This window comes from Uloborus diversus, chromosome 8 (assembly GCF_026930045.1).
Source record: "Uloborus diversus isolate 005 chromosome 8, Udiv.v.3.1, whole genome shotgun sequence".
NCBI lineage: Eukaryota > Metazoa > Arthropoda > Arachnida > Araneae > Uloboridae > Uloborus > Uloborus diversus.
In genome coordinates this window covers 89,855,004-89,870,280 of record NC_072738.1, presented here as the reverse complement: position 1 = coordinate 89,870,280, position 15,277 = coordinate 89,855,004, and the positions used below count along the sequence as shown (strand labels likewise).

Sequence of the window (15,277 nt, the reverse complement as noted above, 5' to 3'; positions counted from 1 at the left end):
TACAAATAATGGATGATGAATTTCTCGCCAATTTGCTATATTCATTTGCTTGCCCAATGCCCATGTTACGGTTCCACGTTATGATAATTTCGCAGTTTATTCGTCCACGTTGTGATAATTTGCTCGGTAAAATTTTCTTAAAATAGAAAAAAAAAATCGAATTTTCAAAAAATCGCTTCAAGGTGCACACCCCCGTGCTACAAACTAATTTTTGTACCACATTTTATGAAAAATGGCCGAACGGTCTATGCTATGCGCGTCACAGAGATCCTGACAGAGAGAGATCCAGACATCCAGACAGACTTTCAGCTTTATTAATGGTTAAGATTCACTGTGGTTTAAGTATTGATACCAGAAAAAAAAAATGTTTCAAAAAAAATAAGGACAAAGACACAAGTGTTAATTTAAGGTTGTACTTTCAAAAGAATTCCTTTAAAGTAGAAAAACTTAACTTTTTTTATTGGAGGGCCGCATCTTATATTAAAATGATTTTCACGGGTCAGAACTCATACGTCATTTCAAAATATTTAAAGTTTTTCAAAATAACATCAGAAAATATGGAAAACGAGAGAGAAAATTAAAAAGCAATAATGTGAGTCGTTTCCGAAATTTTAAAAGTAGTTTTTTTTATGAAAGAGTATGCTTAAAACATAGGATCTGATCATTTTAAAAATAGTTTGACTAAGTTTAATTTTTAGGAAAAAAATATTTTGGTCGGTGCGCTTTCATTGTTTACGCTTCTGCGGATGACATCACAAATTATGAAATGCCATCCATAGATGCCATTCACAGAGCACAATATTTACACTGGTGTCCAAAAGTTAAGCATAATTGTTATTTAGGTGAGTAATGTGAGAAATATACATCGAAATAGGGGGAAACGTGATATGCGAGTGCAACACGGTTACAAAATAAGGAAATTACTCAAAAAAAAAACGGTAATATTTACTTTTATCATCCCAAAAAATAGTTTAAATGAAAATTAGGCATATGAGGAGTTTACTCTTTGCACAAAAATTTTTCTTTGAAAGATGATGCTGAAGTTCAATAGTGTGTATGGCCACCTCTGACTGCCAGGCACGCCGCACAACGATTACTCATACGTTCTACGAGGTGGTGGATGAGTTTTGGGCTTAAACAGTTCCAAGCATGCTGGAGAGCTCTTTTTAGCTCCGGAGCGGAGCTTGGCAGGGGCGAACGGGCTGTAAGTTGTCTCCCGAGCATATCCCAGACATGCTCGATAGGGTTCAGATCAGGGGAGTTCGTAGGTCACGTCATTCGCTGTATATTTTATGATTCGAGGATGTCATCGACCACAGCTGTTCGGTGACATGGCGCGTTATCGTCCATGAATATAAACTCAGGACCAACAGCACCTCGAAACAAGCGAACATAAGGCTCAAGAACCTCGTCTCTGTATCTTTGACCAGTGACTGGGCCTGTCTCAAAAATATAGAGGTCGGTGCGGCCATCCAACATAATGCTCGCCCACACCATTACTCCTGCTGATGTCTTTCTCTTATGTTTTGCGGTTGGAAACGAGTCCCTTTTCTCTCCAGATTGTTATCTGACGAGAATCACTCTGTAGAGTGAAGCGAAACTCATCACTGAACATCACATCAACCCACTGTCCCAGACTCCAATGCCGATGCTGCAAGCTCCAGTTTAAACGAGCGCGTTTATGCGCTGATGTGAGAGGAATGCAAACTGCAGGTCTTCTGGCATACAGACCGACATGATTGAGTCTCCTGTAAACAGTTTGCCTCGAAATTGTTATTTCTGTGACGGCACTGAGCGCCGAAATCAGTTCTCTGGCACAGCTGTCCCTTTGACGTCGTGTAGAAATTGCCAGAAAACGATCTTGGCTTGCGGTTGTGACTCTTGGTCGACCTGGTACTGGTCGACGGGTAACATCTCCCGTATTTGAAAACCTCTGCCACATTCTCGAGATTACACACTGAGGCACATTAAGAATACGAGACACTTCAGTTTGTGATCGTCCAGATTCTAGCATTCCAATGATTCTTCCTTTCGCAAACATGTCCAATTGGTGTTTTTGTGCCATTATTAGTTCTGTTTCACCAGATCCAATGTTTCTTGGTACAGCAATTGCATGAAACGCGCCTGAACTCTCTAAAGCGTGCGAGCTGTTTTATTTACATTCCGAAACGTGCACCCAATTCGCGCATGACACCATCGACTATACTATTTTGCATAAACATATTGTTTCTTCTTCAACCAATGAATCTCCATAAGTAACTTTATATAATTTTACGAAAATTTACAGATTTTTCTCGCATTTTATGAATTATGCTAAACTTTTGGACCCCAGTGTAGTTCGCATCTTTATTCACATGTACTGGCACCGATATGGTTGATAGCAAGCGTAGAGCGCAACATTTAATTCGCTTCTTGATTATCATAACGTGGAAACGCGGTAAACAGATGCGCCAAATCACATCATTTGTGACGTCATAAAGATCACGTCTTATTTTCGAAATCGGACATTTAAAAAAAATAATTACAAACTAAGCGTTGGGAAAATGAAAGTTTTTTCTCGCTCCATGTTATTATATATATATTTTTTATTACTCTATCAATTTCAGTGACTAAAAGTAGTACCTTTGACTGAAGGAAACAACCCCATTGTTATTTTTATTACTTGACGCCACTTTTATTAAATGCATCTGATTTTCAGAAACCAATTTCTAAATATTTTGGTCCAAATTTGTGACACTGTTAATCGTACTTGCCGATTTGCCACATTGAACAAAGCAACGGGCCACGCGGATCAGCGTCGCAGCTCGGGTTTGGCACGTGGGCCGTAAGTTGAATGGTTGGTGGGAAAATGCTGTATATGTTGGTTTACAACATTTTTTTTCAGTACAAAAATGATGTATATAGTCCAGAAAATGAATCACAATTGTTTTTAGTTCGTTTACACGGTCAGAGAAGGCACTAGTTGGTATTGGTATTGTAAATTAAGTGTTCATAAATTGATGGAAGAACGCTGTAAGTTGCAATAGAAACTGAGTAGGTATAATTGAGTGGGAAATTGTTGTACAGTGTAGAATCTTTTACCCGGGAACCAAAAAACCGGGAAACCAGAAAACCGGCAACCTTTAGCCGATTTTCCCGCCATTTTTTAAAAATACGCATTCTCGGCAATTTTTGAAAAACTAAGCATTTTTTTTTTTTTAAATTCGGAACTCCAGCGCTCGAATACGCTACCTTGCGGTGATTTACAAAACTGCCGAATGAACTAAAACATTGCCACGTTTTAGTTCCATGTGTGTCTGTTGACGTAAACACAGGCAGTTTGTTCTGAGTATTTATTAACGCAATCGATGTGTCTTAGTTTGCTTTCAGCTACAGAAATTAATTCGTCCCCTAAGAGTATTCTCGAGCTTCTCAAAATAATGTTAGTTTTAATTATTTCTTTCAAAAAAGTATTAAATGGTGGACGCGTAAACAAGAAAACTCTGGATTAACAAAATTGGATAACGTTATACCAGGTAAAATTTTTTATTGTATGAATTTGTAAGAATATGAGCTTTTTTTAATCTTAAATTAATTTAACTAATCATATTTTACAGCAGCATTTAGTTGGAATGGACAGTATGCAAAATATTTTCTTGGATTTATTATCGTAGAACAAAATGAAAAATGTTTAACCGAGAAAGAATTTACTTTATTCCTTTTATTCTCAGCTGAAAGGTATCGCCAAATTTGTTTAGGGTTATAATTTTGGCATTGTGCGAGCAAAGTAGCCTTGGCGAGATTTCGCGTTTTTAGTTAAACCATTTTTAATTTTTATCATGAGTGGAATAAAATGGTAGTAAGATTACAGAATTCGATATGTGAAAAGAAATAATGGTCAATCAACTGAAAAGAAAACTACCACCATATATCCGTGAGAATTTTGTTGATGATTTGCATAACATGACACAATTAAATCGTAACTCAGAAATTAGAAAAATCGAAACAGAAAATTTTTAAATGAACCGATTAGGGAATTCGAGAGAAATAACTCAGCTACAAATGGAAAAAAAATAAGCGCTAGCCAAGCAAGGCAAAGAAGTATCATCTTCTTTCGATAATAATTTGTAATGTCATATTGAATTTTCTAGCATTAATTGTTGTTCTTGTCAGGCCACAATTATTATTTAGTTTTATCAAGAATTGATAAATATCGAATTCAACATCATGGAAATAGCTGCTTAGAACTACGAACTACGTAGTTTGCATTAATCTTTGACGTTTAGTAATGCTTCTTGAATTCTCATTTCTTTCTACGTGGGCCAGAATATCCACAAGACTTTGAAAATTAATTTAAAAAGAATAAAGCGAAAAAAATCATACGTACTAACAAAAATCACAACACTTTTAGCATTTTCTTCGTTACCATGTGCGTTTGTTTTAGTTTTCAATTCCGCCATTAGACAGTGACTTCAGTGCCCCCTATAGTTCGTTGGAGTTGCGAATACCTAAAAGAAATTGAGTGGTTCCTCAATAAATACCATATTACTCATCTATAACTTGGAATTTTTTTTACAAAAAATGAACTTCAAAGGGTTGTCTTTAACGCAGGGGAAAATTTCCGGAACATTTTCTTGAACTAAAAAGTACACACGTAAATCTGAAGTTTTTGTGTTGTATTCCGACTGAAAACTAAAGAAATGAATATTGTCACATTATAATGCAATATTTTATTGAATGGCCTTTAATTAAAACCGTTTAGAGCGGAAGTGACGTCGCAAAAGCGCGTGAAACGCCGCGATTCTCGAATTTTCCGGATAGGTGATGGTGGAATCTAGAAATCGTTAAACGCAAGACTCGTTTACTATATCATCATATACTATAGTAGAAGAATCGCACATTTACGTTCAAAAACTTGTTTCTTGCCCTTCCCTTCATTCTCTTTCATTTTAAAACATCGAAAATTGGTCTTTTTCTTTCCTTTTCAAAATGAGTGTGAGGGTCTCTGGTCTTTTTAAATAACTTAAGGCTTTTGGTGTTTAAATTATTCTTTCACTAGTAGTTTTTAATGCTTCGATATTGATAAGCATTTCTGAACTGTTTTCTTCTTATTTTAATACGTATTACTATTTAATATAGTAATTTAAGTTTTATAAACAATTCGCCAAAAGCTCTTAACGATCCAGAAAAACGGGAAATTCAGGTATCCGGGATAGTTATGGTCCTGAATGGATAATTGGTTCTCTACTGTATGTCGTTCTACGTGGCTTGTTTAGTATATTGCACTGAGCAGATTTGTTTTTTGGCAGTAGTGAAAAATTGTAGTGTTCAACATGCAACGTTTTTCCCGCCACCCATTCAGCTGAGCACCACTGTTCCAAAACAATCACTGCGATTCTCATTCAACTCGAATTAACATCATTATCGTTTTAGGTTAGGTTGCCGGACGAATTTCGTACTGGACTGGCGATTCAGATGATGCAACTTCTCACACGTGACTGGTCGAAAACGACAAGGAAGGAAGTTCGACCAGTAAGAGACTCACCCATCGGAATTAATGAACATTAATAAGTCAAACAACGAATCTTGAGAAAATATTGAAAACGTTCCTTCTAAAAATGTTCAAATTAGTTTTTGTAAAGCTGTTCCAATTTCTCAAAGAAAAAAAAACACGCAGACACACACACATCATAATGCTTTTGTGATCGAAACAATCCATTAAGAAATTCATCGTAATAAAAACGTAAAAATAGTTTTATTTAGAAAATTTTTGGATTTGCATATTTTCAGCCTGTCTGTTGGTCCGTCGGTCTGTCTGTCCCCCCCCCCTAATAACTTTTGAATGAATAGTCCGATTCGAACAAACTTTTTTTTGTTCGAAAGATCTCGGCGAGGACATCTTATTCCCATATTTCACTTTTTGATTTGAACTATTTTTGTTCAATTTTGAACAGTTCAAATCCCTTAACATTAGCGCCTACGGGGAAACTGAAAGTCAATATAGATTCCGTACTTGAAGGCGGATTTTTTTAAAACAAATTTTGTTGGAAATAGCTCTTGACGCCAAACTCCAGACTTCGAAAATTTAGGGACACTTGACTCCGACTCCTTTGCCCGACAATTAATCGGACTCCGACTCCCCGACTTCTACTCTGACTTCGTAGCTTTGGCAAAAATTTATACACGGAGGACAAATGACTGACTCCGATTCTTAGATATTCGACTCCGATTCCTTTGCCCCAAAATGAGATTGACTCCGGCTCCACAGCTATGGTTTTGACTGTAAAATAATTATTGTTGATTTGATTTGTTTTTATTTTTACGCTAAAGTTTTAATTTAGGTAATCAGTTTTCGACGAATAAACTCGAAGTCATTCGGAACTCCAGCGCTCGAATACGCTACCTTGCGGTGATTTATAAAACTGCGTCTGCACCTAAAACATTGCCACGTTGCGCATCACGTGTGTCTGTTGACGTAAACGCGGTCAGTTTGTTCTGAGTAACGCATTCAACATGTCTAAGAACGCCTTCAACAACAGAAATTAATTCGTCCCTTAGTAGTATTCTCGAGCTTCTCAAAATAATGTTAGTTTTCCTTATTTCTTTCAAAAAAGTATTAAATGGTGGAAGCGTAAACAAGAAAACTCTGGATTAACAAAATTGGATAACGTTATACCAGGTAAAATTTTTTATTGTTTTGTATGAATTTGTAAGAATATGAGTTTTTTTTAATCTTAAATTAATTTAACTAATCATATTTTACAGCAGCATTTAGTTGGAATGGACAGTATGCAAAATATTTTCTTGAATTTATTATCGTAGAACAAAATGAAAAATGTTTAACCGAGAAAGAATTTACTTTATTCCTTTTATTCTCAGCTGAAAGGTTTCGCCAAATGTGTTTAGGGTTATAGTAGTTTTAGTATTGTGCAAGCAAAGTAGCCTTGGCGAGTTTTCGCGTTTTTAGTTAAACCATTTTTAATTTTTATCATGAGTGGAATAAAACGATAGTAAGATTACAGAATTCGATAAGTAAAAAGAAATAATGGTCAATCAACTGAAAAGAAAACTACCACCATATATAAACTGTGAGTACACATTTTATTTATTTTGTTCTGAGTGAATTTGAATAAATATCAGTTTTTCAATTCGATGAAAAAAAAACGAACTTAACAACATTGACTGGACACTTTTCCTTAACCTAATTCCACATAAATGATTTAACTAACCTTTGTTACTACAGTATCCTACTGAAATAGACAGTATGCAAATAAATTTTCTTGAAAATATTTATCGCAGAACAGATTGAAAAATCCAGAAAGAACGTTAAGAATTTGAAAAATAAAAAAAAAGTTCGCCAAAAATCTGTTTATAGTGTTATGGTTTTAAAGTTATGTGAAAGAATAATGTATCTTGACAAGATTTCGCATATCAGGTAAATCATTTCCATGACGAATGAATTAAATGCATGATTTCTTTGGATAAATTATCTAGTGTTAAACGTTACTCTTGACAGTCTGCCACGTATGTGCACTATGTGGCAAAAATGTCAACAAATGCCGGAAATGTCACGAAACTGAACTTAATATGTACTAATGTATAGAAAAAACGGTACAAAATGAAAATGCCGTTCGAAGCGAACCAAAAATTTATGAATTCCGAATTCAGCATCGTGAAAATGGCTGCTTCAGAACAACTTACTGTGTGTTCTGCATTAATTGTTTACTTTCGTAATACTTTTTGGTTTCTAATCTCTTTCTATATGGGTCAGAATAACCAAAAGACTTTGAAAAGTCTTTTCAAACGAATAAAGCGAAAAAATCATACATGCGAACAAAAATCACAGCACTTTTAGCATTTTCTTCGTTACCACATGCGTTTGTTTTAGTTTTCAATTCCGCCATTAGACAGTGACTGCAGTGCCCCCTATAGTTCGTTGGAGTTGCGAATTTATGTTTCTACGTAAAGATATATGCGCAGGCGATTTCTTTTTCTTTCTTTTTTTTTTTTTTTGACAAAAATTATTTCTTTAAGTTGACATTTTATTGTTTTTATTTATTTTGGTAAGTGCATTAATTCATTTAAAAAATTGTTTTTGGCAACAGGGGAATAAAAAACGATTTTTTTTTGATATGATGTATTTATTTTAATGAGCTTATTAATTTTAATTATTATTTTTTCGTTTTGAAAGCTGTTAAAGATTTTTTTAATGAAAAAAAGTGTATTAGCTGCTTTGTTTAAAAGTTGCTGCTATTTCTTTTTTTTTACGCATTTAATTTTTTTAGACGAGTGAGGAATATTTTATTCCTAGAAATCAGCTTAAAGTATTTTAAAAATATGTTTGAAAAAATTTGCGATTTTAGCTATTTTTGAGAATATTGATCAGGTACTAGAAAGTATTATGGGTATACGGGAAAGTAGGCTCGTCTAGTTCTAGACAGAACTTCTTGTTTAGTAATCCAATTGAGATTGAATTCGCCTTGCCTACTTTTACCAGGGCTGCGGAGTTGGAGGGAAAATGGCCGACTCCTGGATTTTGAAACGCCCGACACCAACTCAGACTCCGGATTATTTTAAATTTTATTTTAATTGTATTTTTTCAACTCCCTCTCTCCCTTTAGGGGAAGGGGGAAAACCTCCAAACAAAGATTGAAATATTAATTCCTTTTTATGAAAATTTCGCATTTTGTTTTTTATTGTGAACCCTAGACGCATACAACGTTAAAAATTCAATTTAAAATAAAATTTTTCAATAGTTACGAGTTAAAATGTGAGATGACTTAAAAATCCCTTTAAAAAAAATTGAAAAAGGATTATCTGTAATTTGCCCCTTTAATGTTTAACAAATAGATATTGATCAAATCGTGTGCTTTCAATTTTTGAAAGCTGTAACATGAGAGAAAAAAAGCTTTTTGTCTAAATCCAAGTTCTTAAGAGGGGGTGGTTTGCCCCGGGTGACACCCATCTGGTAGATGACACCCAAAGTTAATTTCAGAGTTTATAAAAAATATAAGTATTTTAATTCTGAAAATTTTCGCGAATATATTTTAAATTATATTTCATCATTCAAATTTCAACGAAAATAGGGCACATATACGTCAGGAGCTAATTTTACACAAAATGTGGCGGTATACAAATTGGTACGAATAGCTTTTACTATCCCTATATTTCTTCTTCGCTAAATTTTTAATTTAAATTTTATTGGCTGCTTTAGAATTAACCTTGATATGGAGATTTTAAGATTAACTGCAATTATTGAGTGTTGTAATCAAGAACATATTTACAGTTATTTTGTTCCATACTTTTAGTGAAAACCAAGCTTATAGAAATAGTCTTAATAAAGAAAATACATTACATTATTTCATCGAATCTTTTGGATTCGTACTTTCGCGCCAGAACTTCTTTCAATTTACCGACCACCCTTAAACGTTTCAACCTTAGCTACGAGCCTCGACTTACTAATTTGTTACGTTTCTTTTACTATTTTATAACTGAGATCGAACAAAGCACTATATTTATATTTTTATTTGAAAGTGATTACTTGAAAATGTTACGCAACAAAACCGTTTGCTGACAGTTGTTGATTAGTTAAGTAACAACAACAAGCAGACTAGGGGCACAAGCAGACTAGGGTTAAGCAAACTAGGGGACGGCCACAGAAAGTTCGGTAAGCACTCAAGTTAGCTGATTACCATATTGGCAGTTATTTTCTCATTAGTATCTTTTTATACATTTAATCGAACCAATTGGTCGTCAGTTTTTAAAAAATGCAAGGAGAGTCAGTGAAAAGGAAAGAAAAAAAGAAGCCCCGAGTCGGCATGTTTTCTAACGACTCCGACTCCGACTCCTTTACCCCAAAATCAGTCCGACTCCGACTCTCCCACTCCACAACCCTGACTTTTACATCTTTTTAAGAATTGCTTATACAAATAAAATATGCATTTCAAAAAAAGAAAGAAAGAAAGAAAAAGCACATTACCAGAATGGTGCACAAAAATCACAATTTTGAAATTTATTGGATGGTTTGTAAACAATTTTTCTTCATGAAACCGATGAAAATATGCATAAGCTCTTTAAAATGCGTAGACTAATTTTTCATTTTATTTGAGCTTTTGCTGCTACAAGCCTCATTTTTCATTTCTTAACGAGGCTATTTAATTAAAAAAAATAAGAATTGTTTCACAGAAAATCGCATTAAATCTCTTAAATCTTTTTGGAAAAGGGAGGGTCGTTTTCTTCTGAAAAGGAAAGAGTTTCCACATAAAAATTTGAAAATAAACATCATAAAGCTTTTGATGGACTGGAAGGAGAATATTTTTATTTAAGAGCTTTTGGTACATAAAAAAATAAATTCTGAACATTTCCGCCTTTGAGCTTTAATAACTTTTTTTAAGAATGAATAACAAATGATCGAACACTTTTTGGAACTAACTGAAGCTATCATTTTCTTTGCCGATGTGCAACAATGTTAACTTTTAGGAACTAAATCGATCGCGTAATTTAAAAATGGAATGAATCACCCTTTCTTGGAAGTTCAGCATCAGTTTTTATGCAAAAAAAAAAATTCAGGTCAAATGAATCCTATTGCAAGTGTAAACAATTTATTTAGCGATCATAGTTTGCGTTTACTGCAGAAAGAGTAAGAGTTATGCAGTTATGTCGATTCTTTTCTATCATTTTAACCTTCTTTTACAAATTAACAATGCATGGGCGCCCTTATGCAAATTTTTAAAGGGGGGGGGGGGCTCAGATATTTTCCCAATGGTTTAGCAGGATATTTTTCCCATGGAAACCAATTTCAATACAGATTAGAGTTATTAAAATTTGACATGTGTAATAACTTATTCATTAATGGCTGGAAAAGAAATGTTTTTACATTTTTACAAAGAAAAAAAGTACTAAAAGCAAGGAAATTCTAATTTCTAAGGGTGGTGTGGGGGGGGGGGGGTTGAGCCACCTCTTGCCCCCCAATATGGGCGTTCTTGTAACAACAGTGTGATGATAGTTCTTTTCAAAAAATGCAAATCGTTTGCAGTCCGTAGCAAAAATTTTCATCGGTCGTATTTTATTTTAGGAACTATGTAATGTTTTCTGTTCATTTTGTACAACTCTTAGGCAACCTCATTTCAGACACTAACCATCGTTAACGATCAATATCCCATCACTGATTCGGTTATACTTTAATTGCAATCTTTTTGATTTTTTTTCGTACTTTATTAAAAATTTAAAATTTAAAAAAAACCTCATTTTTATTATTCTTAAATTATCTCCAAACGCTTTGATTTGTAACAGTAACTTGGAAGACGTAGTGACTGTGACAGCTTTAGCAATCATTCGTTAGAATTAGCATATACGAAGGATCTTCGACTGGCCAGTACGAAACCCGTGACGCTTTAGCCACTACCTAATGTGACCAATCGAGGGGGCCTAACCTGACCAATCAAACTACCACGAACCTCATATAAGAGTGAAAAGGTTATTATCAAAGCTTAATGCAAACAAGAGATAAATTAAGTAATAATATAATCATTCAAAAAAATGCTTAATATGCAAAATTGTTATAAGTATGTGGGTCGATCCAAAAGTAAGGTTCTCATTAATTTTACAAATATACAGCAACTTTCCATTCTCACTGAAATTTACATCGGTGGAAAGAAAATTCGTTTCTCTATTTTCATACGTAATCGCAATGTTTTTCTGTGCATTATTGTCGACGGTGCCTTAACTTCTGTATCGAGTGTCACTGAATTCCACCACCAGAATAGGACATGATAGTCAACAAACCACTCCGTTCTTAATTGCAGTCTTGAGCTCGAGTGTTGTGATTACCACTTGTTTCCTAGTTTTAATGAACACTTTGATGGCCAACGTTTCCGTAGTGACTAACATTTGTATGTGACGTAAATAGTCAAAAAAAAAAAAAAGGGGGGTGAAATGCTTCCTCAACGGGTTGGCGGTGAACTTCTGTGACACTCGATACAGAAGTTAGGGCACCGTCGACAATAATGCACAGAAAAAAATGCCGGTTATGTATAAAAATAGAGAAAAGTTTTTTCTTTCCAACGATGTAAATTTTAATGAGAATAGACAGTGCTGTATATTTGAAAAATTCATGTTAACCTTACTTTTGGATCGACCCTCGTATATTAAGTTGGGAAGTAATTAATATGTAGCAGTGGCACACACACAGGAATTTTTTAAAGGAGAGGTCCAGGATCGAAGGTTCACCATTCTCATATCATGCTCCAACGCGCATCTAAACATATTCTTTCGATTTTATCAATTGTCGGAAATAAAACCATTAAAAAGAGATTATTGAAATCAGTTAACGAAATAAATTTATTAATAGCAAATAATTAAAATACTAGAAGGCACAAGAATGAATATAACTTTTCTCATAATTAAAAATAATAACAGCGAAGCAAAATCACCATAATAGAACAATTTATGCTCACATACAATTAGGTTTTGCAGAGGAAGAAAGAGGGAAAATCAATTTAATTTTTTCATTTATTAAATCTCAAATTATTGATACCTTTGCTTGGAACTATTTTACGTACAAGCATAGTATTTTAATCAATCAAGAGAAAAAAAACCTCAAGGGTGATGGGAGGGTCCGGACCCCCTGGATCCTCCCCTTGTGTGCGCCATTGATATCTTTACTAATATTAAAGCTGTAATTCTCTCTGTCTGGATCTCTCTCTGTCAGGATCTCTGTGACGCGCATAGCACCTTGACCGTTCGGCCGATTTTCATGAAATTTGACACAAAATTAGTTTGTAGCATGGGGGTGTTTACCTCGAAGCGATCTTTCGAAAACTCGATTTTGTTCTTTTTATATCCCAATTTAAAGAACATTTTACCGAGCAAATTATCACAACGTGGACGAGTAAATTACCAAATATCATAACGTGGAACGGTAAGATGGGCGAGAAAATCATCATCCATTATTTGTAAATATACAAGCGAACCAAATGACGTTTTAATTTTCTACTACGGGAAAAGCCGTGCGGGTACCACTAGTGTAGCATAATTCTGATGTTTTTCAAAGGTTACAAAGTTGATCCGGATCATCCGAAGGTCCAGATAAACGAGGGCCTGCTTTGAAACTAGTGATGTGCCAGATCGTCAAAAAAGTAGATCCGCGGATCCGGATCATTAGTGTCAAGATCCGCAGATACAGATACGGATCTCAATATTTTTTTGCCCAATTCAACTCTCCAAGTGTTTAATTTGTTGCGGAAGGTATTCCCGTCAGAATAATAACACTGTTTCTTCAAAACATGTCATCTACGGCGGAAATATAATCAAGACTATGATTTACTCTTAAAGAAATCTCCGATAAAATTGAGAGAGTTGTAAGGAACGGGTCAACGCTGCATTAATGCATAGATAGAATGTGAAAAATTATTTCTAGCTTGCTCGGTAGATGTAGGATACAGGAGCAAGAGTGTAAAGCTGCTACTGGACAGCCTACAAATAATTTTTCGCATTTTATTTCAGCATAAATGCAGCGCTGACCCATTCTACCCAACTTATTCCGACCGACAGAACAACAGAGCCGGGAACACCTTTACAAACAGTAAATTTAGTGTCTTTTTTTTTTTTTTTTTTTTTTGAGGAACGCCACTAAAAAAATAAAAAAAAACGTTTCAGAGGGCTGACCCCATATTAAGATGGATTTCGCGGGTCAGAACACATTGTTAACAAATATGAACTGACAGCGAATAGAAATTTTAAAACATTGAGCTTTTTCGTCTTGTTTTCCGACTATGAAATCGCTACCGATCACGCGTATTAAGGCTTGCATTTAAAATTTCCTTAACAAGATTATAGCTCTTACTGTATATAACTTGGAAGTTCCAAACAAATATCAAACGCAGAAAATTTCGTTCTTTCAATTTAGGGCCAGAAAAACGTTAAGTCGGTTTTTTATTAATATCTCCGGTAGTTAAAGTTCTGCAAAAAGAGGCCAAGTTAAGAATACTTTCGATCGAATCATCTTTTGAACGAAAAAAGAACTATCAGAATCAGTTCATCTGTTTAGGAGCTACGATGCCACAAATAGACACACAGATACACTTTAAAACTTATTACCCGTTTCGTTTTGCAACGGGGGGTACAAATTGGCTTCTGAAATGATACCTTATAATTTAAATAGGGTATAAAACCTAATTTAAAACTGAATTTAAGAGTCTTTTGTTCAAATATTTAATAATTTTTAGAATATAGAAGATCCGTTTAAGATCCGTCAAAAAAGTAACGGATACGGATACAGATATTTATTTTCCCTCGGATATTCGCGGATACGGATACGGATATCCGGAACATCACTATTTGAAACTCATCGGTCCTTACTTGTGGTGAGAGTCTCGAAGACGGCGTTGCAGAGTCCCCATCCGGCGGCAATGACGTAGAAGACGGCGACGTCGTCCCTGACGGGCGTCCAGAGCCACAGTACCATGAGTAGCCCCGCGTGGCACAGGGCAGCGGCTAGGAGCAGGGTCAAGCGCCGAATGTGCTTCATGAAGTGGTGAGCCGCCACGGCGCCCAGTGTGGTGGTGGCGCCCGCGCACAGGAGCGTGTAGCCCACCGCTTCCAGGCCCAGCGCGCAGCTCACGTACGACTGAAATAATTGAACGAATTGATAAGATAAGGTAAGATTTATTAACAAAAACACACACACATACATGACAAACAATAAGCAAAATAAAATAAAGTTACACATACAACGTAAATTACAAAAGACAATCACAAACATTAAGAATCTAGAAAGTCGCCCGTCATGATATGACGGGTGAAAATTTGCTTCTACATTTGAACACAGCCATTGCCTGTCTGGTAATATTTTGATAGTTTAAGATTTAACCCTAACTCCAGTGGATGAACCCTGAACTCCAGTAGGTAGCGTTCATTGTTGACCATTTTTTCGTTTCACCATTCCCCTAAAATGACAGTCTTTACCAGTAAAACAGTTAAGTAGACGGATCGAGTTCAGTCTTGTCACAATAAAGCCTTTCCCTGCATGTTAAACATTACCAAATCATATTATCAAATTATCATGCCGTGGCGCGAGTTTCATTGTTGAAACACGAGGGTTACTCAATCATCGGCTTTTATTTATATGATTATAATTCTAGATTATAGTTCAACATGAGTTAATAGTAAGAAATCAACACTAAAGAGTGCCAAAGACACTGTCCGCAGTGTTATTAAATCAGTATAATTTGGCGTACAAACGCATAAATATGTATTAAACTATGTATTATTTACATTAAAACAATAGATTACAATATAC

General features: G+C 35.0%; 1 protein-coding gene across 1 annotated transcript in view; it reads right to left on the bottom strand.

The window, feature by feature from the left end:
- Window positions 1-15,277, bottom strand: part of LOC129227612 (protein unc-93 homolog A-like) — a 46,413-nt gene that overhangs the window by 11,827 nt on the left and 19,309 nt on the right. The window contains exon 2 of the mRNA XM_054862200.1: window positions 14,338-14,605. Within this exon, the coding sequence (XP_054718175.1) occupies window positions 14,338-14,605 (268 nt within the window). The remainder of the gene's footprint in view (window positions 1-14,337; window positions 14,606-15,277) is intronic.